Source organism: Mytilus trossulus, chromosome 10 (assembly GCF_036588685.1).
Source record: "Mytilus trossulus isolate FHL-02 chromosome 10, PNRI_Mtr1.1.1.hap1, whole genome shotgun sequence".
In the NCBI taxonomy this organism is placed as follows: domain Eukaryota; kingdom Metazoa; phylum Mollusca; class Bivalvia; order Mytilida; family Mytilidae; genus Mytilus; species Mytilus trossulus.
In genome coordinates this window covers 32,514,412-32,540,362 of record NC_086382.1, presented here as the reverse complement: position 1 = coordinate 32,540,362, position 25,951 = coordinate 32,514,412, and the positions used below count along the sequence as shown (strand labels likewise).

Below are 25,951 nucleotides of genomic sequence, written 5' to 3'. Positions count from 1 at the left end.
TTTGTAGGATCCTTTACTATAGATAATTTAGCTGATCTGTAACAATAACATCTTCATGCCTTATATATCATGTACTGTAGTACGCCGCTAGATTAAAACTGACGTGGAAAGGTAACACATGCCCACCGAAAGCTCTTTTTTTGAGAGCCCAGGTGGTCGTGTGGTCTAGCAGGACGGCTGCAGTGCAGGCGATTTGGTGTCACGATATCACATTAGCATGGGTTCGAATCTCGGCGAGGGAAGAACCAAAAATTTGCGAAAGCAAATTTACAGATCTAACATTGTTGGGTTGATGTTTAGACGAGTTGTATATATATATATATATATTTCTCTAATTCTATGAAAATTTATCCCTTTCTGAACCCATTGTATAAAAAAATTTAATCAACATGTGGTTGCTGGTGATCTCAAAAGATCATTGGATGATTTTAAGGGTCATGACCTGTTTAGCTAACTGGATGAATCAAAATTTGATAGCAGGTGTTAATGAAATTGACAACTTCGTGCAATTCAGTAAGACCCCTTTTTGGCCCCATAATATAGCAGTTTTAGAAAATTGTGAAAATGTAATCGTTTAGACTTTTAATGAAAAGTAGAATAAATCATGAATATTGGCTGTTTTTGACAATATAATGCACAGATATCGGGTACTAGCATCATTAAGTCATGCTAAATTACTAAAATCTTCACAATTGTAGCATTTTGGTTAAATTTTAGACGGTTTCTGTCTTAAATGAAAGTGGCCGCATTCGTGTTCATTCATAATATTGAAATGTAAGTTGTATTTGATGATAATACATAATATATATAAAGGTTGAGGATGAACACGGATGTGGCCACTTTCATTTTTGACAAAAACCATGTGAAAAGTGACGATTTTTTGCATATTTGATAGATTTTTCATATTTAAGCTTGAATCGGAGCGTTTTTAATTACTTAATAAGTTAAAATCTTTCACATAACCTAATCGAATCAATTGAAATAGATACTTAAGTGTTTAGAAAGTGTCTAAAATCTTTCGTTAGATGAACTTGAAAATTGAGGCCGAATTCGGCCCTTACCAGACCTACTCCTTTTCTTTGTTGTTCACATATTATATAATAATTAACACCAATGCCAAATCAGAGCATTCTATTACAGTCATGTCTACTCTAAGTGGTCTCAGCTACAGATTGATTTGATGTATTTAAATTTTCTAATTAATCATCGTAAACTTCAATTATGTCACCCAACATAAAAAAAAGTTAGCTTTATAATATTAGATGTCAAATTTAATTTTTAATGTTTTGCTTCTTCAATAGAACATATCCAGAAGAGGTCCAGATTCCAATTATAACTCTTCACCAGACATTCCAGAGATGTACAGAAGAAACAACTGCATAAAAAGTGCCCATGGAGAATCGTATTTCATAACTTTTATCGGTAAGTAATTTAAAAAAACACATCACATATTCAATATTACCTCAATGCCTTCATTTTCTTCAGCTGGAAAAGGCGCAACAACATTCCAGGAAACCTCCACTGCCCATGTTGGGTTAAAAGTTGGATCTAAGAAAGGTCTCCATTTAACAGTCAAATTTGTAGTTGGTTGTAAATTTTGGTATACTGTGTAATATACTGATGTTTCTGTTAAGTTTGTCGTGTCCAAATCAGTCCAGTATGGTTGCAACATAATTGTGTCTGCCATTTCTAAAGAGGTAGAATTCTGTGGAGTGTAGCCAACCGTATTGTTTCCTAGAGTCACTAAACCATTGGTACTGACCTATTTAAATAAAATTTAAACTGTTTATTAGAAAGTCATTTAAAAGGGATGTTATTAGATAAAAGAAGAAGAAAAAGTTCATATTAATTGCATAGACATGAAAAACCATAAAAACTAAAGTGGTTGATTAAAGAACAACAGTAAGAAACACAAAATAATATTTGGAAAATAACGTTGACTTCAATAAAAATATTTTTTTAAATGTTCTGCTTATATACTTTTTTTTTTTTTTTGGTGGGGCTTTCAAACCAATGAATGGAGTCCTTGCATCATCATATGGAAGGGATTTTGGGGTCTACTAAGACCATCTAGGTGTACATATGAGACTGTTGAAACCATGTTTGCTCATATTTACCCATTACCCAAAGACCAAGAATTTGTCCTAAAAAATGTATTATTTCCACTGAAAGATATTTTGTTTTTGTTCTGTGACATCTGTTTGACTATGAGTATGTATAACCTATACAGACATTTTATACCAAGAGTCCCAGTCATGGGGTGAATTACATTGCAATGTAATGCATTAAATTACAATTACTTTGACAAAAGCATGCATTAAATTACAATTACTTTGACAAAAGCATGTATTAAGTTACAATTACTTTGACAAAAGCATGCATTAAATTACAATTACAATAACATGCATTTATCAAAGTAATGCATTATATCACAATTACTTTTGCAAAGTAATGCATTGAATTCTACATTACAATTGGAAATGTTATTAAGTAAAAAAAACATTTTGAAAAACAACATGAATTCACAAAAGATTCTTGCATATGAAATACCGGTTCTGTATACCTATTGAATTTATCTATCGAGTAAAAAGTCTAATATTCAATACAACTATTACATTTTAATACATAAGGGTTTCAAAGTATACATCTCTGTGTTTTTCTCTAAGTTTAATATTTATTTTAACTTAAGTAAACATCACCTATTAAGACATTTAAAAAACAATCCTAGATGCTTTATAAATAGAACTTACAATTATTGTCATATTACAATTTAAAGGTTTCATTCACTGTTCAGCAAATTATTTTCATGTGTGTTTCTGCAAAGTAAGGAAAATGTCAGTCATCAAATTCCTAATTTTTCCAGGAATAAATTGTTCATGATATTTTCCCTGAAATTTGCATTTACCACAGGACAAAAATAAATTTGTTTAGAAGTTAAGGATGCACTTAGGTGAGGTTCGGTAAAATTTAAGAAATTAAGAAATTAAAATTGATACTATAAGCTGGTAGAGCATCAATTAAGGATAAAGATAAGCTAAACATATTGATAGGTCATGGATATTTGAGATTTAAAATATGGCAGGAAAAGGCTGACTCTGACTTTTACCTTATATTTGCATTGGTATTATTTGGGTCTCAAAAAACAAAAGAAAGAAAATCAAGAATCTTCTAAAATTTTGGTAAATGACCTTTCATGAGCTATTAAATCTTATATGAAAAAATAAATGGGTGTTATGGGGCAAAATGTTTTGCCTTGTATTGTATGGAAAAACATTAAGGAGACCGAACATTTGACACAAATTCCAAAACCTCACCTAAGTACATCCTTAAGTACATTAAAAATTGAAGTACCTATTTGAAGACCAAACATACATTTTATACTAAAATATTCTGATTTAAAAAATAATTAATCTGTGATAAACATCAATAAAATTTCTTAATTTATTGGTAAAAATATTTTTGTCCTTGTAATTAAGAAAGTTTACTTCAATTCCATGATTTAGATTCTTACTGCAAAAAAACTCAATAACATCATAATACAGATTTATCCATTATTAATACCTACATGAATACACTGATACTGATCATCAAATCCAGGAACTGCACCTTCTATATCAACAGAATCTGAAACAATGTCATCACCACTAGGCACTGCGACAGAAAATATTATTTCTGACCCAAACGGTTCTTCTGTGCTTGTAACTGTAGTGCCAGAAGTCTGAGAGACTGTTGTACTTTCGGCGGTGGTAACAGGCGAGGTTGTAGTTGCAATTTTGCCTGTCGTTGCCTCAGCTGTAGTTCCAGTAGTCTGCAAGACAGTGGTACCTTCGGTACTTGATACTGTAGTGCCAGTAGTCTGAGACACGGTTGTACCTTCTGTGCTGGTCACAGGCGAGGTGGTAGTTGCAATTGTGCCTGTCGTTGTATCAGCTGTAGTTCCAGTAGTCTGTGAGACAGTGATACCTTCGGTGCTTGATACTGTAGTGCCAGTAGTCTGAGACACGGTTGTACCTTCTGTGCTGGTCACTGGCGAGGTTGTGCTTTGAATTGTACCTGTTGTTGTATCGACTGTAGTGCCAGTAGTCTGTGAGACAGTTGTACCTTCGGTGCTTGAAACTGTAGTGCCAGAAGTTTGAGACCCGGTTGTACCTTCGGTGCTGGTCACTGGCGAGGTGGTTGTTGCAATTGTGCCTGTCGTTGTCTCAGCTGTAGTTCCAGTAGTCTGTGAGACAGTGGTACCTTCGGTGCTTGATACTGTAGTGCCAGTAGTCTGAGACACGGTTGTACCTTCTGTACTGGTCACTGGCGAGGTTGTACTTTGAATTGTGACTGTTGTTGTATCGACTGTAGTGCCAGTAGTTTGTGAGACAGTTGTACCTTCGGTGCTTGAAACTGTAGTGCCAGAAGTTTGAGACACGGTTGTATCTTCGGTGCTGGTCACAGGCGAATTGGTAGTTGCAATTGTGCCTGTCGTTGTCTCAGCTGTAGTTCCAGTAGTCTGTGAGACAGCGGTTCCTTCGGTGCTTGATACTGTAGTGCTAGTAGTCTGAGACACGGTTGTACCTTCTGTGCTGGTCACTGGCGATGTTGTACTTTGAATTGTGCCTGTTGTTGTATCGACTGTAGTGCCAGTAGTCTGTGAGACAGTTGTACCTTCGATGCTTGAAACTGTAGTGCCAGAAGTTTGAGACACGGTTGTACCTTCGCTGCTGGTCACAGGCGAGGTGGTAGTTGCAATTGTGCCTGTCGTTGTCTCAGCTGTAGTTCCAGTAGTCTGTGAGACAGTGGTACCTTCGGTGCTTGATACTGTAGTGCCAGTAGTCTGAGACACGGTTGTACCTTCGGTGCTGGTCACTGGCGAGGTTGTACTTTGAATTGTGCCTGTTGTTGTATCGACTGTAGTGCCAGTAGTCTGTGAGACAGTTGTACCTTCGGTGCTTGAAACTGTAGTGCCAGAAGTTTGAGACACGGTTGTACCTCCGCTGCTGGTCACTGGCGAGGTTGTACTTTGAATTGTGCCTGTTGTTGTATCGACTGTAGTGCCAGTAGTCTGTGAGACAGTTGTACCTTCGGTGCTTGAAACCGTAGTGCCAGAAGTTTGAGACACGGTTGTATCTTCTGTGCTGGTCACAGGCGAGGTGGTAGTTGCAATTGTGTCTGTCGTTGTCTCAGCTGTAGTTCCAGTAGTCTGTGAGACAGTGATACCTTCGGTGCTTGATACTGTAGTGCCAGTAGTCTGAGACACGGTTGTACCTTCTGTACTGGTCACTGGCGAGGTTGTACTTTGAACTGTGCCTGTTGTTGTATGGACTGTAGTGCCAGTAGTCTGTGAGACAGTTGTACCTTCGGTGCTTGAAACTGTAGTGCCAGAAGTTTGAGACACGGTTGTACCTTCGGTGCTGGTCACAGGCGAGGTGGTAGTTGCAATTGTGCCTGTCGTTGTCTCAGCTGTAGTTCCAGTAGTCTGTGAGACAGTGGTACCTTCGGTGCTTGATACTGTAGTGCCAGTAGTCTGAGACACGGTTGTACCGTCTGTGCTGGTCACTGGCGAGGTTGTACTTTGAATTGTGCCTGTTGTTGTATCGACTGTAGTGCCAGTAGTCTGTGAGACAGTTGTACCTTCGGTGCTTGAAACTGTAGTGCCAGAAGTTTTAGACACGGTTGTACCTTCGGTGCTGGTCACAGGCGAGGTGGTAGTTGCAATTGTGCCTGTCGTTGTCTCAGCTGTAGTTCCAGTAGTCTGTGAGACAGTGGTACCTTCGGTGCTTGATACTGTAGTGCCAGTAGTCTGAGACACGGTTGTACCTTCTGTGCTGGTCACTGGCGAGGTTGTACTTTGAATTGTGCCTGTTGTTGTATCGACTGTAGTGCCAGTAGTCTGTGAGACAGTTGTACCTTCGGTGCTTGAAACTGTAGTGCCAGAAGTTTGAGACACGGTTGTACCTTCGGTGCTGGTCATAGGCGAGGTGGTAGTTGCAATTGTGCCTGTCGTTGTCCCAGCTGTAGTTCCAGTAGTCTGTGAGACAGTGGTACCTTCGGTGCTTGATACTGTAGTGCCAGTAGTCTGAGACACGGTTGTACCTTCTGTGCTGGTCACTGGCGAGGTTGTACTTTGAATTGTGCCTGTTGTTGTATCGACTGTAGTGCCAGTAGTCTGTGAGACAGTTGTACCTTCGGTGCTTGAAACTGTAGTGCCAGAAGTTTGAGACACGGTTGTACCTTCGGTGCTGGTCACAGGCGAGGTGGTAGTTGCAATTGTGCCTGTCGTTGTCTCAGCTGTAGTTCCAGTAGTCTGTGAGACAGTGTTACCTTCGGTGCTTGATACTGTAGTGCCAGTAGTCTGAGACACGGTTGTACCTTCTGTGCTGGTCACAGGCGAGGTTGTACTTTGAATTGTGCCTGTTGTTGTATCGACTGTAGTGCCAGTAGTCTGTGAGACAGTTGTACCTTCGATGCTTGAAACTGTAGTGCCAGAAGTTTGAGACACGGTTGTACCTTCGGTGCTGGTCACAGGCGAGGTGGTAGTTGCAATTGTGCCTGTCGTTGTCTCAGCTGTAGTTCCAGTAGTCTGTGAGACAGTGGTACCTTCGGTGCTTGATACTGTAGTGCCAGTAGTCTGAGACACGGTTGTACCTTCTGTGCTGGTCACTGGCGAGGTTGTACTTTGAATTAAGCCTGTTGTTGTATCGACTGTAGTGCCAGTAGTCTGTGAGACAGTTGTACCTTCGGTGCTTGAAACTGTAGTGCCAGAAGTTTGAGACACGGTTGTACCTTCGATGCTGGTCACAGGCGAGGTGGTAGTTGCAATTGTGCCTGTCGTTGTCTCAGCTGTAGTTCCAGTAGTCTGTGAGACAGTGGTACCTTCGGTGCTTGATACTGTAGTGCCAGTAGTCTGAGACACGGTTGTACCTTCTGTGCTGGTCACTGGCGAGGTTGTTCTTTGAATTGTGCCTGTTGTTGTATCGACTGTAGTGCCAGTAGTCTGTGAGACAGTTGTACCTTCGGTGCTTGAAACTGTAGTGCCAGAAGTTTGAGACACGGTTGTACCTTCGGTGCTGGTCACAGGCGAGGTGGTAGTTGCAATTGTGCCTGTCGTTGTCTCAGCTGTAGTTCCAGTAGTCTGTGAGACAGTGGTACCTTCGGTGCTTGATACTGTAGTGCCAGTAGTCTGAGACACGGTTGTACCGTCTGTGCTGGTCACTGGCGAGGTTGTACTTTGAATTGTGCCTGTTGTTGTATCGACTGTAGTGCCAGTAGTCTGTGAGACAGTTGTACCTTCGGTGCTTGAAACTGTAGTGCCAGAAGTTTGAGACACGGTTGTACCTTCGATGCTGGTCACAGGCGAGGTGGTAGTTGCAATTGTGCCTGTCGTTGTCTCAGCTGTAGTTCCAGTAGTCTGTGAGACAGTGGTACCATCGGTGCTTGATACTGTAGTGCCAGTAGTCTGAGACACGGTTGTACCTTCTGTGCTGGTCACTGGCGAGGTTATTCTTTGAATTGTGCCTGTTGTTGTATCGACTGTAGTGCCAGTAGTCTGTGAGACAGTTGTACCTTCGGTGCTTGAAACTGTAGTGCCAGAAGTTTGAGACACGGTTGTACCTTCGGTGCTGGTCACAGGCGAGGTGGTAGTTGCAATTGTGCCTGTCGTTGTCTCAGCTGTAGTTCCAGTAGTCTGTGAGCCAGTGGTACCTTCGGTGCTTGATACTGTAGTGCCAGTAGTCTGAGACACGGTTGTACCTTCTGTGCTGGTCACTGGCGAGGTTGTATTTTGAATTGTGCCTGTTGTTGTATCGACTGTAGTGCCAGTAGTCTGTGAGACAGTTGTACCTTCGGTGCTTGAAACTGTAGTGCCAGAAGTTTGAGACACGGTTGTACCTTCGGTGCTGGTCACAGGCGAGGTGGTAGTTGCAATTGTGCCTGTCGTTGTCTCAGCTGTAGTTCCAGTAGTCTGTGAGACAGTGGTACCTTCGGTGCTTGATACTGTAGTGCCAGTAGTCTGAGACACGGTTGTACCTTCTGTGCTGGTCACTGGCGAGGTTGTACTTTGAATTGTGCCTGTTGTTGTATCGACTGTAGTGCCAGTAGTCTGTGACACAGTTGTACCTTCGGTGCTTGAAACTGTAGTGCCAGAAGTTTGAGACACGGTTGTACCTTCGGTGCTGGTCACATGCGAGGTGGTAGTTGCAATTGTGCCTGTCGTTGTCTCAGCTGTAGTTCCAGTAGTCTGTGAGACAGTGGTACCTTCGGTGCTTGATATTGTAGTGCCAGTAGTCTGAATCACGGTTGTACCTTCTGTGCTGGTCACTGGCGAGGTTGTACTTTGAATTGTGCCTGTTGTTGTATCGACTGTAGTGCCAGTAGTCTGTGAGACAGTTGTACCTTCGGTGCTTGAAACTGTAGTGCCAGAAGTTTGAGACACGGTTGTACCTTCGGTGCTGGTCACAGGCGAGGTGGTAGTTGCAATTGTGCCTGTCGTTGTCTCAGCTGTAGTTCCAGTAGTCTGTGAGACAGTGGTACCTTCGGTGCTTGATACTGTAGTGCCAGTAGTCTGAGACACGGTTGTACCTTCTGTGCTGGTCACTGGCGATGTTGTACTTTGAATTGTGCCTGTTGTTGTATCGACTGTAGTGCCAGTAGTGGTACCTTCGGTGCTTGGTACTGTAGTGCCAGTAGTCTGAGACACGGTTGTACCTTCTGTGCTGGTCACTGGCGAGGTTGTACTTTGAATTGTGCCTGTTGTTGTATCGACTGTAGTGCCAGTAGTCTGTGAGACAGTGGTACCTTCGGTGCTTGATACTGTAGTGCCAGTAGTCTGAGACACGGTTGTACCTGCTGTGGTGGTCACTGGCGAGGTTGTACTTTGAATTGTGCCTGTTGTTGTATCGACTGTAGTGCCAGTAGTCTGTGAGACAGTTGTACCTTCGGTGCTTGAAACTGTAGTGCCAGAAGTTTGAGACACGGTTGTACCTTCGGTGCTGGTCACAGGCGAGGTGGTAGTTGCAATTGTGCCTGTCGTTGTCTCAGCTGTAGTTCCAGTAGTCTGTGAGACAGTGGTACCTTCGGTGCTTGATACTGTAGTGCCAGTAGTCTGAGACACGGTTGTACCTTCTGTGCTGGTCACTGGCGAGGTTGTACTTTGAATTGTGCCTGTTGTTGTATCGACTGTAGTGCCAGTAGTCTGTGAGACAGTGGTACCTTCGGTGCTTGATACTGTAGTGCCAGTAGTCTGAGACACGGTTGTACCTGCTGTGCTGGTCACTGGCGAGGTTGTACTTTGAATTGTGCCTGTTGTTGTATCGACTGTAGTGCCAGTAGTCTGTGAGACAGTTGTACCTTCGGTGCTTGAAACTGTAGTGCCAGAAGTTTGAGACACGGTTGTACCTTCGGTGCTGGTCACAGGCGAGGTGGTAGTTGCAATTGTGCCTGTCGTTGTCTCAGCTGTAGTTCCAGTAGTCTGTGAGACAGTGGTACCTTCGGTGCTTGATACTGTAGTGCCAGTAGTCTGAGACACGGTTGTACCTTCTGTGCTGGTCACTGGCGAGGTTGTACTTTGAATTGTGCCTGTTGTTGTATCGACTGTAGTGCCAGTAGTCTGTGAGACAGTTGTACCTTCGGTACTTGAAACTGTAGTGCCAGAAGTTTGAGACACGGTTGTACCTTCGGTGCTGGTCACAGGCGAGGTGGTAGTTGCAATTGTGCCTGTCGTTGTCTCAGCTGTAGTTCCAGTAGTCTGTGAGACAGTGGTACCTTCGGTGCTTGATACTGTAGTGCCAGTAGTCTGAGACACGGTTGTACCTTCTGTGCTGGTCACTGGCGATGTTGTACTTTGAATTGTGCCTGTTGTTGTATCGACTGTAGTGCCAGTAGTCTGTGAGACAGTTGTACCTTCGGTGCTTGAAACTGTAGTGCCAGAAGTTTGAGACACGGTTGTACCTTCGGTGCTGGTCACAGGCGAGGTGGTAGTTGCAATTGTGCCTGTCGTTGTCTCAGCTGTAGTTCCAGTAGTCTGTGAGACAGTGGTACCTTCGGTGCTTGATACTGTAGTGCCAGTAGTCTGAGACACGGTTGTACCTTCTGTGCTGGTCACTGGCGAGGTTGTACTTTGAATTGTGCCTGTTGTTGTATCGACTGTAGTGCCAGTAGTCTGTGAGACAGTTGTACCTTCGGTGCTTGAAACTGTAGTGCCAGAAGTTTGAGACACGGTTGTACCTTCGGTGCTGGTCACAGGCGAGGTGGTAGTTGCAATTGTGCCTGTCGTTGTCTCAGCTGTAGTTCCAGTAGTCTGTGAGACAGTGGTACCTTCGGTGCTTGATACTGTAGTGCCAGTAGTCTGAGACACGGTTGTACCTTCTGTGCTGGTCACTGGCGAGGTTGTTCTTTGAATTGTGCCTGTTGTTGTATCGACTGTAGTGCCAGTAGTCTGTGAGACAGTTGTACCTTCGGTGCTTGAAACTGTAGTGCCAGAAGTTTGAGACACGGTTGTACCTTCGGTGCTGGTCACAGGCGAGGTGGTAGTTGCAATTGTGCCTGTCGTTGTCTCAGCTGTAGTTCCAGTAGTCTGTGAGACAGTGGTACCTTCGGTGCTTGATACTGTAGTGCCAGTAGTCTGAGACACGGTTGTACCTTCTGTGCTGGTCACTGGCGAGGTTGTACTTTGAATTGTGCCTGTTGTTGTATCGACTGTAGTGCCAGTAGTCTGTGAGACAGTTGTACCTTCGGTGCTTGAAACTGTAGTGCCAGAAGTTTGAGACACGGTTGTACCTTCGGTGCTGGTCACAGGCGAGGTGGTAGTTGCAATTGTGCCTGTCGTTGTCTCAGCTGTAGTTCCAGTAGTCTGTGAGACAGTGGTACCTTCGGTGCTTGATACTGTAGTGCCAGTAGTCTGAGACACGGTTGTACCTTCTGTGCTGGTCACTGGCGAGGGTGTACTTTGAATTGTGCCTGTTGTATCGACTGTAGTGCCAGTAGTCTGTGAGACAGTTGTACCTTCGGTGCTTGAAACTGTAGTGCCAGAAGTTTGAGACACGGTTGTACCTTCGGTGCTGGTCACAGGCGAGGTGGTAGTTGCAATTGTGCCTGTCGTTGTCTCAGCTTTAGTTCCAGTAGTCTGTGAGACAGTGGTACCTTCGGTGCTTGATACTGTAGTGCCAGTAGTCTGAGACACGGTTGTACCTTCTGTGCTGGTCACTGGCGAGGGTGTACTTTGAATTGTGCCTGTTGTTGTATCGACTGTAGTGCCAGTAGTCTGTGAGACAGTTGTACCTTCGGTGCTTGAAACTGTAGTGCCAGAAGTTTGAGACACGGTTGTACCTTCGGTGCTGGTCACAGGCGAGGTGGTAGTTGCAATTGTGCCTGTCGTTGTCTCAGCTGTAGTTTCAGTAGTCTGTGAGACAGTGGTACCTTCGGTGCTTGATACTGTAGTGCCAGTAGTCTGAGACACGGTTGTACCTTCTGTGCTGGTCACTGGCGAGGGTGTACTTTGAATTGTGCCTGTTGTTGTATCGACTGTAGTGCCAGTAGTCTGTGAGACAGTTGTACCTTCGGTGCTTGAAACTGTAGTGCCAGAAGTTTGAGACACGGTTGTACCTTCGGTGCTGGTCACAGGCGAGGTGGTAGTTGCAATTGTGCCTGTCGTTGTCTCAGCTGTAGTTCCAGTAGTCTGTGAGACAGTGGTACCTTCGGTGCTTGATACTGTAGTGCCAGTAGTCTGAGACACGGTTGTACCTTCTGTGCTGGTCACTGGCGAGGTTGTACTTTGAATTGTGCCTGTTGTTGTATCGACTGTAGTGCCAGTAGTCTGTGACACAGTTGTACCTTCGGTGCTTGAAACTGTAGTGCCAGAAGTTTGAGACACGGTTGTACCTTCGGTGCTGGTCACATGCGAGGTGGTAGTTGCAATTGTGCCTGTCGTTGTCTCAGCTGTAGTTCCAGTAGTCTGTGAGAAATTGGTACCTTCGGTGCTTGATATTGTAGTGCCAGTAGTCTGAGACACGGTTGTTCCTTCTGTGCTGGTCACTGGCGAGGTTTTACTTTGAATTGTGCCTGTTGTTGTATCGACTGTAGTGCCAGTAGTCTGTGAGACAGTTGTACCTTCGGTGCTTGAAACTGTAGTGCCAGAAGTTTGAGACACGGTTGTACCTTCGGTGCTGGTCACAGGCGAGGTGGTAGTTGCAATTGTGCCTGTCGTTGTCTCAGCTGTAGTTCCAGTAGTCTGTGAGACAGTGGTACCTTCGGTGCTTGATACTGTAGTGCCAGTAGTCTGAGACACGGTTGTACCTTCTGTGCTGGTCACTGGCGAGGGTGTACTTTGAATTGTGCCTGTTGTTGTATCGACTGTAGTGCCAGTAGTCTGTGAGACAGTTGTACCTTCGGTGCTTGAAACTGTAGTGCCAGAAGTTTGAGACACGGTTGTACCTTCGGTGCTGGTCACAGGCGAGGTGGTAGTTGCAATTGTGCCTGTCGTTGTCTCAGCTTTAGTTCCAGTAGTCTGTGAGACAGTGGTACCTTCGGTGCTTGATACTGTAGTGCCAGTAGTCTGAGACACGGTTGTACCTTCTGTGCTGGTCACTGGCGAGGGTGTACTTTGAATTGTGCCTGTTGTTGTATCGACTGTAGTGCCAGTAGTCTGTGAGACAGTTGTACCTTCGGTGCTTGAAACTGTAGTGCCAGAAGTTTGAGACACGGTTGTACCTTCGGTGCTGGTCACAGGCGAGGTGGTAGTTGCAATTGTGCCTGTCGTTGTCTCAGCTGTAGTTCCAGTAGTCTGTGAGACAGTGGTACCTTCGGTGCTTGATACTGTAGTGCCAGTAGTCTGAGACACGGTTGTACCTTCTGTGCTGGTCACTGGCGAGGGTGTACTTTGAATTGTGCCTGTTGTTGTATCGACTGTAGTGCCAGTAGTCTGTGAGACAGTTGTACCTTCGGTGCTTGAAACTGTAGTGCCAGAAGTTTGAGACACGGTTGTACCTTCGGTGCTGGTCACAGGCGAGGTGGTAGTTGCAATTGTGCCTGTCGTTGTCTCAGCTGTAGTTCCAGTAGTCTGTGAGACAGTGGTACCTTCGGTGCTTGATACTGTAGTGCCAGTAGTCTGAGACACGGTTGTACCTTCTGTGCTGGTCACTGGCGAGGTTGTACTTTGAATTGTGCCTGTTGTTGTATCGACTGTAGTGCCAGTAGTCTGTGACACAGTTGTACCTTCGGTGCTTGAAACTGTAGTGCCAGAAGTTTGAGACACGGTTGTACCTTCGGTGCTGGTCACATGCGAGGTGGTAGTTGCAATTGTGCCTGTCGTTGTCTCAGCTGTAGTTCCAGTAGTCTGTGAGAAATTGGTACCTTCGGTGCTTGATATTGTAGTGCCAGTAGTCTGAGACACGGTTGTACCTTCTGTACTGGTCACTGGCGAGGTTTTACTTTGAATTGTGCCTGTTGTTGTATCGACTGTAGTGCCAGTAGTCTGTGAGACAGTTGTACCTTCGGTGCTTGAAACTGTAGTGCCAGAAGTTTGAGACACGGTTGTACCTTCGGTGCTGGTCACAGGCGAGGTGGTAGTTGCAATTGTGCCTGTCGTTGTCTCAGCTGTAGTTCCAGTAGTCTGTGAGACAGTGGTACCTTCGGTGCTTAATACTGTAGTGCCAGTAGTCTGAGACACGGTTGTACCTTCTGTGCTGGTCACTGGCGATGTTGTACTTTGAATTGTGCCTGTTGTTGTATCGACTGTAGTGCCAGTAGTCTGTGAGACAGTTGTACCTTCGGTGCTTGGAACTGTAGTGCCAGAAGTTTGAGACACGGTTGTACCTTCGGTGCTGGTCACAGGCGAGGTGGTAGTTGTAATTGTGCCTGTCGTTGTCTCAGCTGTAGTTCCAGTAGTCTGTGAGACAGTGGTACCTTCGGTGCTTGATACTGTAGTGCCAGTAGTCTGAGACACGGTTGTACCTTCTGTGCTGGTCACTGGCGAGGTTGTACTTTGAATTGTGCCTGTTGTTGTATCGACTGTAGTGCCAGTAGTGGTACCTTCGGTGCTTGATACTGTAGTGCCAGTAGTCTGAGACACGGTTGTACCTTCTGTGCTGGTCACTGGCGAGGTTGTACTTTGAATTGTGCCTGTTGTTGTATCGACTGTAGTGCCAGTAGTCTGTGAGACAGTTGTACCTTCGGTGCTTGAAACTGTAGTGCCAGAAGTTTGAGACACGGTTGTACCTTCGATGCTGGTCACAGGCGAGGTGGTAGTTGCAATTGTGCCTGTCGTTGTCTCAGCTGTAGTTCCAGTAGTCTGTGAGACAGTGGTACCTTCGGTGCTTGATACTGTAGTGCCAGTAGTCTGAGACACGGTTGTACCTTCTGTGCTGGTCACTGGCGAGGTTGTTCTTTGAATTGTGCCTGTTGTTGTATCGACTGTAGTGCCAGTAGTCTGTGAGACAGTTGTACCTTCGGTGCTTGAAACTGTAGTGCCAGAAGTTTGAGACACGGTTGTACCTTCGGTGCTGGTCACAGGCGAGGTGGTAGTTGCAATTGTGCCTGTCGTTGTCTCAGCTGTAGTTCCAGTAGTCTGTGAGACAGTGGTACCTTCGGTGCTTGATACTGTAGTGCCAGTAGTCTGAGACACGGTTGTACCTTCTGTGCTGGTCACTGGCGAGGTTGTATTTTGAATTGTGCCTGTTGTTGTATCGACTGTAGTGCCAGTAGTCTGTGAGACAGTTGTACCTTCGGTGCTTGAAACTGTAGTGCCAGAAGTTTGAGACACGGTTGTACCTTCGGTGCTGGTCACAGGCGAGGTGGTAGTTGCAATTGTGCCTGTCGTTGTCTCAGCTGTAGTTCCAGTAGTCTGTGAGACAGTGGTACCTTCGGTGCTTGATACTGTAGTGCCAGTAACCTGAGACACGGTTGTACCTTCTGTGCTGGTCACTGGCGAGGTTGTACTTTGAATTGTGCCTGTTGTTGTATCGACTGTAGTGCCAGTAGTCTGTGAGACAGTTGTACCTTCGGTGCTTGAAACTGTAGTGCCAGAAGTTTGAGACACGGTTGTACCTTCGATGCTGGTCACAGGCGAGGTGGTAGTTGCAATTGTGCCTGTCGTTGTCTCAGCTGTAGTTCCAGTAGTCTGTGAGACAGTGGTACCTTCGGTGCTTGATACTGTAGTGCCAGTAGTCTGAGACACGGTTGTACCTTCTGTGCTGGTCACTGGCGAGGTTGTTCTTTGAATTGTGCCTGTTGTTGTATCGACTGTAGTGCCAGTAGTCTGTGAGACAGTTGTACCTTCGGTGCTTGAAACTGTAGTGCCAGAAGTTTGAGACACGGTTGTACCTTCGGTGCTGGTCACAGGCGAGGTGGTAGTTGCAATTGTGCCTGTCGTTGTCTCAGCTGTAGTTCCAGTAGTCTGTGAGACAGTGGTACCTTCGGTGCTTGATACTGTGGTGCCAGTAGTCTGAGACACGGTTGTACCTTCTGTGCTGGTCACTGGCGAGGTTGTATTTTGAATTGTGCCTGTTGTTGTATCGACTGTAGTGCCAGTAGTCTGTGAGACAGTTGTACCTTCGGTGCTTGAAACTGTAGTGCCAGAAGTTTGAGACACGGTTGTACCTTCGGTGCTGGTCACAGGCGAGGTGGTAGTTGCAATTGTGCCTGTCGTTGTCTCAGCTGTAGTTCCAGTAGTCTGTGAGACAGTGGTACCTTCGGTGCTTGATACTGTAGTGCCAGTAGTCTGAGACACGGTTGTACCTTCTGTGCTGGTCACTGGCGAGGTTGTACTTTGAATTGTGCCTGTTGTTGTATCGACTGTAGTGCCAGTAGTCTGTGACACAGTTGTACCTTCGGTGCTTGAAACTGTAGTGCCAGAAGTTTGAGACACGGTTGTACCTTCGGTGCTGGTCACATGCGAGGTGGTAGTTGCAATTGTGCCTGTCGTTGTCTCAGCTGTAGTTCCAGTAGTCTGTGAGACAGTGGTACCTTCGGTGCTTGATATTGTAGTGCCAGTAGTCTGAGACACGGTTGTACCTTCTGTGCTGGTCACTGGCGAGGTTGTACTTTGAATTGTGCCTGTTGTTGTATCGACTGTAGTGCCAGTAGTCTGTGAGACAGTTGTACCTTCGGTGCTTGAAACTGTAGTGCCAGAAGTTTGAGACACGGTTGTACCTTCGGTGCTGGTCACAGGCGAGGTGGTAGTTGCAATTGTGCCTGTGGTTGTCTCAGCTGTAGTTCCAGTAGTCTGTGAGACAGTGGTACCTTCGGTGCTTGATACTGTAGTGCCAGTAGTCTGAGACACGGTTGTACCTTCTGTGCTGGTCACTGTCGATGTTGTACTTTGAATTGTGCCTGTTGTTGTATCGACTGTAGTGCCAGTAGTGGTACCTTCGGTGCTTGGTACTGTAGTGCCAGTAGTCTGAGACACGGTTGTACCTTCTGTGCTGGTCACTGGCGAGGTTGTACTTTGAATTGTGCCTGTTGTTGTATCGACTGTAGTGCCAGTAGTCTGTGAGACAGTGGTACCTTCGGTGCTTGATACTGTAGTGCCAGTAGTCTGAGACACGGTTGTACCTGCTGTGGTGGTCACTGGCGAGGTTGTACTTTGAATTGTGCCTGTTGTTGTATCGACTGTAGTGCCAGTAGTCTGTGAGACAGTTGTACCTTCGGTGCTTGAAACTGTAGTGCCAGAAGTTTGAGACACGGTTGTACCTTCGGTGCTGGTCACAGGCGAGGTGTTAGTTGCAATTGTGCCTGTCGTTGTCTCAGCTGTAGTTCCAGTAGTCTGTGAGACAGTGGTACCTTCGGTGCTTGATACTGTAGTGCCAGTAGTCTGAGACACGGTTGTACCTTCTGTGCTGGTCACTGGCGAGGTTGTACTTTGAATTGTGCCTGTTGTTGTATCGACTGTAGTGCCAGTAGTCTGTGAGACAGTGGTACCTTCGGTGCTTGAAACTGTAGTGCCAGAAGTTTGAGACACGGTTGTACCTTCGGTGCTGGTCACAGGCGAGGTGGTAATTGCAATTGTGCCTGTCGTTGTCTCAGCTGTAGTTCCAGTAGTCTGTGAGACAGTGGTACCTTCGGTGCTTGATACTGTAGTGCCAGTAGTCTGAGACACGGTTGTACCTTCTGTGCTGGTCACTGGCGAGGTTGTTCTTTGAATTGTGCCTGTTGTTGTATCGACTGTAGTGCCAGTAGTCTGTGAGACAGTTGTACCTTCGGTGCTTGAAACTGTAGTGCCAGAAGTTTGAGACACGGTTGTACCTTCGGTGCTGGTCACAGGCGAGGTGGTAGTTGCAATTGTGCCTGTCGTTGTCTCAGCTGTAGTTCCAGTAGTCTGTGAGACAGTGGTACCTTCGGTGCTTGATATTGTAGTGCCAGTAGTCTGAGACACGGTTGTACCTTCTGTGCTGGTCACTGGCGAGGTTGTACTTTGAATTGTGCCTGTTGTTGTATCGACTGTAGTGCCAGTAGTCTGTGACACAGTTGTACCTTCGGTGCTTGAAACTGTAGTGCCAGAAGTTTGAGACACGGTTGTACCTTCGGTGCTGGTCACATGCGAGGTGGTAGTTGCAATTGTGCCTGTCGTTGTCTCAGCTGTAGTTCCAGTAGTCTGTGAGACAGTGGTACCTTCGGTGCTTGATATTGTAGTGCCAGTAGTCTGAGACACGGTTGTACCTTCTGTGCTGGTCACTGGCGAGGTTGTACTTTGAATTGTGCCTGTTGTTGTATCGACTGTAGTGCCAGTAGTCTGTGAGACAGTTGTACCTTCGGTGCTTGAAACTGTAGTGCCAGAAGTTTGAGACACGGTTGTACCTTCGGTGCTGGTCACAGGCGAGGTGGTAGTTGCAATTGTGCCTGTGGTTGTCTCAGCTGTAGTTCCAGTAGTCTGTGAGACAGTGGTACCTTCGGTGCTTGATACTGTAGTGCCAGTAGTCTGAGACACGGTTGTACCTTCTGTGCTGGTCACTGGCGATGTTGTACTTTGAATTGTGCCTGTTGTTGTATCGACTGTAGTGCCAGTAGTGGTACCTTCGGTGCTTGGTACTGTAGTGCCAGTAGTCTGAGACACGGTTGTACCTTCTGTGCTGGTCACTGGCGAGGTTGTACTTTGAATTGTGCCTGTTGTTGTATCGACTGTAGTGCCAGTAGTCTGTGAGACAGTGGTACCTTCGGTGCTTGATACTGTAGTGCCAGTAGTCTGAGACACGGTTGTACCTGCTGTGGTGGTCACTGGCGAGGTTGTACTTTGAATTGTGCCTGTTGTTGTATCGACTGTAGTGCCAGTAGTCTGTGAGACAGTTGTACCTTCGGTGCTTGAAACTGTAGTGCCAGAAGTTTGAGACACGGTTGTACCTTCGGTGCTGGTCACAGGCGAGGTGGTAGTTGCAATTGTGCCTGTCGTTGTCTCAGCTGTAGTTCCAGTAGTCTGCGAGACAGTGGTACCTTCGGTGCTTGATACTGTGGTGCCAGTAGTCTGAGACACGGTTGTACCTTCTGTGCTGGTCACTGGCGAGGTTGTATTTTGAATTGTGCCTGTTGTTGTATCGACTGTAGTGCCAGTAGTCTGTGAGACAGTTGTACCTTCGGTGCTTGAAACTGTAGTGCCAGAAGTTTGAGACACGGTTGTACCTTCGGTGCTGGTCACAGGCGAGGTGGTAGTTGCAATTGTGCCTGTGGTTGTCTCAGCTGTAGTTCCAGTAGTCTGTGAGACAGTGGTACCTTCGGTGCTTGATACTGTAGTGCCAGTAGTCTGAGACACGGTTGTACCTTCTGTGCTGGTCACTGGCGATGTTGTACTTTGAATTGTGCCTGTTGTTGTATCGACTGTAGTGCCAGTAGTGGTACCTTCGGTGCTTGGTACTGTAGTGCCAGTAGTCTGAGACACGGTTGTACCTTCTGTGCTGGTCACTGGCGAGGTTGTACTTTGAATTGTGCCTGTTGTTGTATCGACTGTAGTGCCAGTAGTCTGTGAGACAGTGGTACCTTCGGTGCTTGATACTGTAGTGCCAGTAGTCTGAGACACGGTTGTACCTGCTGTGGTGGTCACTGGCGAGGTTGTACTTTGAATTGTGCCTGTTGTTGTATCGACTGTAGTGCCAGTAGTCTGTGAGACAGTTGTACCTTCGGTGCTTGAAACTGTAGTGCCAGAAGTTTGAGACACGGTTGTACCTTCGGTGCTGGTCACAGGCGAGGTGTTAGTTGCAATTGTGCCTGTCGTTGTCTCAGCTGTAGTTCCAGTAGTCTGTGAGACAGTGGTACCTTCGGTGCTTGATACTGTAGTGCCAGTAGTCTGAGACACGGTTGTACCTTCTGTGCTGGTCACTGGCGAGGTTGTACTTTGAATTGTGCCTGTTGTTGTATCGACTGTAGTGCCAGTAGTCTGTGAGACAGTGGTACCTTCGGTGCTTGATACTGTAGTGCCAGTAGTCTGAGACACGGTTGTACCTGCTGTGCTGGTCACTGGCGAGGTTGTACTTTGAATTGTGCCTGTTGTTGTATCGACTGTAGTGCCAGTAGTCTGTGAGACAGTTGTACCTTCGGTGCTTGAAACTGTAGTGCCAGAAGTTTGAGACACGGTTGTACCTTCGGTGCTGGTCACAGGCGAGGTGGTAGTTGCAATTGTGCCTGTCGTTGTCTCAGCTGTAGTTCCAGTAGTCTGTGAGACAGTGGTACCTTCGGTGCTTGATACTGTAGTGCCAGTAGTCTGAGACACGGTTGTACCTTCTGTGCTGGTCACTGGCGAGGTTGTACTTTGAATTGTGCCTGTTGTTGTATCGACTGTAGTGCCAGTAGTCTGTGAGACAGTTGTACCTTCGGTGCTTGAAACTGTAGTGCCAGAAGTTTGAGACACGGTTGTACCTTCGGTGCTGGTCACAGGCGAGGTGGTAGTTGCAATTGTGCCTGTCGTTGTCTCAGCTGTAGTTCCAGTAGTCTGTGAGACAGTGGTACCTTCGGTGCTTGATACTGTAGTGCCAGTAGTCTGAGACACGGTTGTACCTTCTGTGCTGGTCACTGGCGATGTTGTACTTTGAATTGTGCCTGTTGTTGTATCGACTGTAGTGCCAGTAGTCTGTGAGACAGTTGTACCTTCGGTGCTTGAAACTGTAGTGCCAGAAGTTTGAGACACGGTTGTACCTTCGGTGCTGGTCACAGGCGAGGTGGTAGTTGCAATTGTGCCTGTCGTCTCAGCTGTAGTTCCAGTAGTCTGTGAGACAGTGGTACCTTCGGTGCTTGATACTGTAGTGCCAGTAGTCTGAGACACGGTTGAACCTTCTGTGCTGGTCACTGGCGAGGTTGTATTTTGAATTGTGCCTGTTGTTGTATCGACTGTAGTGCCAGTAGTCTGTGAGACAGTTGTACCTTCGGTGCTTGAAACTGTAGTGCCAGAAGTTTGAGACACGGTTGTACCTTCGGTGCTGGTCACAGGCGAGGTGGTAGTTGCAATTGTGCCTGTCGTTGTCTCAGCTGTAGTTCCAGTAGTCTGTGAGACAGTGGTACCTTCGGTGCTTGATACTGTAGTGCCAGTAGTCTGAGACACGGTTGTACCTTCTGTGCTGGTCACTGGCGAGGTTGTTCTTTGAATTGTGCCTGTTGTTGTATCGACTGTAGTGCCAGTAGTCTGTGAGACAGTTGTACCTTCGGTGCTTGAAACTGTAGTGCCAGAAGTTTGAGACACGGTTGTACCTTCGGTGCTGGTCACAGGCGAGGTGGTAGTTGCAATTGTGCCTGTCGTTGTCTCAGCTGTAGTTCCAGTAGTCTGTGAGACAGTGGTACCTTCGGTGCTTGATACTGTAGTGCCAGTAGTCTGAGACACGGTTGTACCTTCTGTGCTGGTCACTGGCGAGGTTGTACTTTGAATTGTGCCTGTTGTTGTATCGACTGTAGTGCCAGTAGTCTGTGAGACAGTTGTACCTTCGGTGCTTGAAACTGTAGTGCCAGAAGTTCGAGACACGGTTGTACCTTCGGTGCTGGTCACAGGCGAGGTGGTAGTTGCAATTGTGCCTGTCGTTGTCTCAGCTGTAGTTCCAGTAGTCTGTGAGACAGTGGTACCTTCGGTGCTTGATACTGTAGTGCCAGTAGTCTGAGACACGGTTGTACCTTCTGTGCTGGTCACTGGCGAGGTTGTTCTTTGAATTGTGCCTGTTGTTGTATCGACTGTAGTGCCAGTAGTCTGTGAGACAGTTGTACCTTCGGTGCTTGAAACTGTAGTGCCAGAAGTTTGAGACACGGTTGTACCTTCGGTGCTGGTCACAGGCGAGGTGGTAGTTGCAATTGTGCCTGTCGTTGTCTCAGCTGTAGTTCCAGTAGTCTGTGAGACAGTGGTACCTTCGGTGCTTGATACTGTAGTGCCAGTAGTCTGAGACACGGTTGTACCTTCTGTGCTGGTCACTGGCGAGGTTGTATTTTGAATTGTGCCTGTTGTTGTATCGACTGTAGTGCCAGTAGTCTGTGAGACAGTTGTACCTTCGGTGCTTGAAACTGTAGTGCCAGAAGTTTGAGACACGGTTGTACCTTCGGTGCTGGTCACAGGCGAGGTGGTAGTTGCAATTGTGCCTGTCGTTGTCTCAGCTGTAGTTCCAGTAGTCTGTGAGACAGTGGTACCTTCGGTGCTTGATACTGTAGTGCCAGTAGTCTGAGACACGGTTGTACCGTCTGTGCTGGTCACTGGCGAGGTTGTACTTTGAATTGTGCCTGTTGTTGTATCGACTGTAGTGCCAGTAGTCTGTGAGACAGTTGTACCTTCTGTGCTTGAAACTGTAGTGCCAGAAGTTTGAGACACGGTTGTACCTTCGATGCTGGTCACAGGCGAGGTGGTAGTTGCAATTGTGCCTGTCGTTGTCTCAGCTGTAGTTTCAGTAGTCTGTGAGACAGTGGTACCTTCGGTGCTTGATACTGTAGTGCCAGTAGTCTGAGACACGGTTGTACCTTCTGTGCTGGTCACTGGCGAGGTTGTTCTTTGAATTGTGCCTGTTGTTGTATCGACTGTAGTGCCAGTAGTCTGTGAGACAGTTGTACCTTCGGTGCTTGAAACTGTAGTGCCAGAAGTTTGAGACACGGTTGTACCTTCGGTGCTGGTCACAGGCGAGGTGGTAGTTGCAATTGTGCCTGTCGTTGTCTCAGCTGTAGTTCCAGTAGTCTGTGAGACAGTGGTACCTTCGGTGCTTGATACTGTAGTGCCAGTAGTCTGAGACACGGTTGTACCTTCTGTGCTGGTCACTGGCGAGGTTGTATTTTGAATTGTGCCTGTTGTTGTATCGACTGTAGTGCCAGTAGTCTGTGAGACAGTTGTACCTTCGGTGCTTGAAACTGTAGTGCCAGAAGTTTGAGACACGGTTGTACCTTCGGTGCTGGTCACTGGCGAGGTTGTACTTTGAATTGTGCCTGTTGTTGTATCGACTGTAGTGCCAGTAGTCTGTGAGACAGTTGTACCTTCGGTGCTTGAAACTGTAGTGCCAGAAGTTTGAGACACGGTTGTACCTTCGGTGCTGGTCACAGGCGAGGTGGTAGTTGCAATTGTGCCTGTCGTTGTCTCAGCTGTAGTTCCAGTAGTCTGTGAGACAGTGGTACCTTCGGTGCTTGATACTATAGTGCCAGTAGTCTGAGACACGGTTGTACCTTCTGTGCTGGTCACTGGCGAGGTTGTACTTTGAATTGTGCCTGTTGTTGTATCGACTGTAGTGCCAGTAGTCTGTGACACAGTTGTACCTTCGGTGCTTGAAACTGTAGTGCCAGAAGTTTGAGACACGGTTGTACCTTCGGTGCTGGTCACATGCGAGGTAGTAGTTGCAATTGTGCCTGTCGTTGTCTCAGCTGTAGTTCCAGTAGTCTGTGAGACAGTGGTACCTTCGGTGCTTGATATTGTAGTGCCAGTAGTCTGAGACACGGTTGTACCTTCTGTGCTGGTCACTGGCGAGGTTGTACTTTGAATTGTGCCTGTTGTTGTATCGACTGTAGTGCCAGTAGTCTGTGAGACAGTTGTACCTTCGGTGCTTGAAACTGTAGTGCCAGAAGTTTGAGACACGGTTGTACCTTCGGTGCTGGTCACAGGCGAGGTGGTAGTTGCAATTGTGCCTGTGGTTGTCTCAGCTGTAGTTCCAGTAGTCTGTGAGACAGTGGTACCTTCGGTGCTTGATACTGTAGTGCCAGTAGTCTGAGACACGGTTGTACCTTCTGTGCTGGTCACTGGCGATGTTGTACTTTGAATTGTGCCTGTTGTTGTATCGACTGTAGTGCCAGTAGTGGTACCTTCGGTGCTTGGTACTGTAGTGCCAGTAGTCTGAGACACGGTTGTACCTTCTGTGCTGGTCACTGGCGAGGTTGTACTTTGAATTGTGCCTGTTGTTGTATCGACTGTAGTGCCAGTAGTCTGTGAGACAGTGGTACCTTCGGTGCTTGATACTGTAGTGCCAGTAGTCTGAGACACGGTTGTACCTGCTGTGGTGGTCACTGGCGAGGTTGTACTTTGAATTGTGCCTGTTGTTGTATCGACTGTAGTGCCAGTAGTCTGTGAGACAGTTGTACCTTCGGTGCTTGAAACTGTAGTGCCAGAAGTTTGAGACACGGTTGTACCTTCGGTGCTGGTCACAGGCGAGGTGGTAGTTGCAATTGTGCCTGTCGTTGTCTCAGCTGTAGTTCCAGTAGTCTGTGAGACAGTGGTACCTTCGGTGCTTGATACTGTAGTGCCAGTAGTCTGAGACACGGTTGTACCTTCTGTGCTGGTCACTGGCGAGGTTGTACTTTGAATTGTGCCTGTTGTTGTATCGACTGTAGTGCCAGTAGTCTGTGAGACAGTGGTACCTTCGGTGCTTGATACTGTAGTGCCAGTAGTCTGAGACACGGTTGTACCTGCTGTGCTGGTCACTGGCGAGGTTGTACTTTGAATTGTGCCTGTTGTTGTATCGACTGTAGTGCCAGTAGTCTGTGAGACAGTTGTACCTTCGGTGCTTGAAACTGTAGTGCCAGAAGTTTGAGACACGGTTGTACCTTCGGTGCTGGTCACAGGCGAGGTGGTAGTTGCAATTGTGCCTGTCGTTGTCTCAGCTGTAGTTCCAGTAGTCTGTGAGACAGTGGTACCTTCGGTGCTTGATACTGTAGTGCCAGTAGTCTGAGACACGGTTGTACCTTCTGTGCTGGTCACTGGCGAGGTTGTACTTTGAATTGTGCCTGTTGTTGTATCGACTGTAGTGCCAGTAGTCTGTGAGACAGTTGTACCTTCGGTGCTTGAAACTGTAGTGCCAGAAGTTTGAGACACGGTTGTACCTTCGGTGCTGGTCACAGGCGAGGTGGTAGTTGCAATTGTGCCTGTCGTTGTCTCAGCTGTAGTTCCAGTAGTCTGTGAGACAGTGGTACCTTCGGTGCTTGATACTGTAGTGCCAGTAGTCTGAGACACGGTTGTACCTTCTGTGCTGGTCACTGGCGATGTTGTACTTTGAATTGTGCCTGTTGTTGTATCGACTGTAGTGCCAGTAGTCTGTGAGACAGTTGTACCTTCGGTGCTTGAAACTGTAGTGCCAGAAGTTTGAGACACGGTTGTACCTTCGGTGCTGGTCACAGGCGAGGTGGTAGTTGCAATTGTGCCTGTCGTCTCAGCTGTAGTTCCAGTAGTCTGTGAGACAGTGGTACCTTCGGTGCTTGATACTGTAGTGCCAGTAGTCTGAGACACGGTTGTACCTTCTGTGCTGGTCACTGGCGAGGTTGTACTTTGAATTGTGCCTGTTGTTGTATCGACTGTAGTGCCAGTAGTCTGTGAGACAGTTGTACCTTCGGTGCTTGAAACTGTAGTGCCAGAAGTTTGAGACACGGTTGTACCTTCGGTGCTGGTCACAGGCGAGGTGGTAGTTGCAATTGTGCCTGTCGTTGTCTCAGCTGTAGTTCCAGTAGTCTGTGAGACAGTGGTACCTTCGGTGCTTGATACTGTAGTGCCAGTAGTCTGAGACACGGTTGTACCTTCTGTGCTGGTCACTGGCGAGGTTGTTCTTTGAATTGTGCCTGTTGTTGTATCGACTGTAGTGCCAGTAGTCTGTGAGACAGTTGTACCTTCGGTGCTTGAAACTGTAGTGCCAGAAGTTTGAGACACGGTTGTACCTTCGGTGCTGGTCACAGGCGAGGTGGTAGTTGCAATTGTGCCTGTCGTTGTCTCAGCTGTAGTTCCAGTAGTCTGTGAGACAGTGGTACCTTCGGTGCTTGATACTGTAGTGCCAGTAGTCTGAGACACGGTTGTACCTTCTGTGCTGGTCACTGGCGAGGTTGTACTTTGAATTGTGCCTGTTGTTGTATCGACTGTAGTGCCAGTAGTCTGTGAGACAGTTGTACCTTCGGTGCTTGAAACTGTAGTGCCAGAAGTTCGAGACACGGTTGTACCTTCGGTGCTGGTCACAGGCGAGGTGGTAGTTGCAATTGTGCCTGTCGTTGTCTCAGCTGTAGTTCCAGTAGTCTGTGAGACAGTGGTACCTTCGGTGCTTGATACTGTAGTGCCAGTAGTCTGAGACACGGTTGTACCTTCTGTGCTGGTCACTGGCGAGGGTGTACTTTGAATTGTGCCTGTTGTTGTATCGACTGTAGTGCCAGTAGTCTGTGAGACAGTTGTACCTTCGGTGCTTGAAACTGTAGTGCCAGAAGTTTGAGACACGGTTGTACCTTCGGTGCTGGTCACAGGCGAGGTGGTAGTTGCAATTGTGCCTGTCGTTGTCTCAGCTGTAGTTCCAGTAGTCTGTGAGACAGTGGTACCTTCGGTGCTTGATACTGTAGTGCCAGTAGTCTGAGACACGGTTGTACCTTCTGTGCTGGTCACTGGCGAGGGTGTACTTTGAATTGTGCCTGTTGTTGTATCGACTGTAGTGCCAGTAGTCTGTGAGACAGTTGTACCTTCGGTGCTTGAAACTGTAGTGCCAGAAGTTTGAGACACGGTTGTACCTTCGGTGCTGGTCACAGGCGAGGTGGTAGTTGCAATTGTGCCTGTCGTTGTCTCAGCTGTAGTTCCAGTAGTCTGTGA

The 25,951-nt window shown here is 47.0% G+C and overlaps 1 protein-coding gene across 1 annotated transcript in view; it reads right to left on the bottom strand.

Moving 5' to 3' along the window:
• Positions 1 to 5,381, bottom strand: part of LOC134687225 (mucin-like protein) — a 32,624-nt gene extending 27,243 nt beyond the window's left edge. The window contains exons 1-2 of the mRNA XM_063547354.1: positions 3,566 to 5,381; positions 1,463 to 1,762 (exon numbers count right to left, since the gene is read on the bottom strand). Of these exons, the coding sequence (XP_063403424.1) occupies positions 1,463 to 1,687 (225 nt within the window). The 5' untranslated portion in view covers positions 1,688 to 1,762; positions 3,566 to 5,381. The remainder of the gene's footprint in view (positions 1 to 1,462; positions 1,763 to 3,565) is intronic.
• Between the last annotated feature and the right edge of the window lie 20,570 nt (positions 5,382 to 25,951).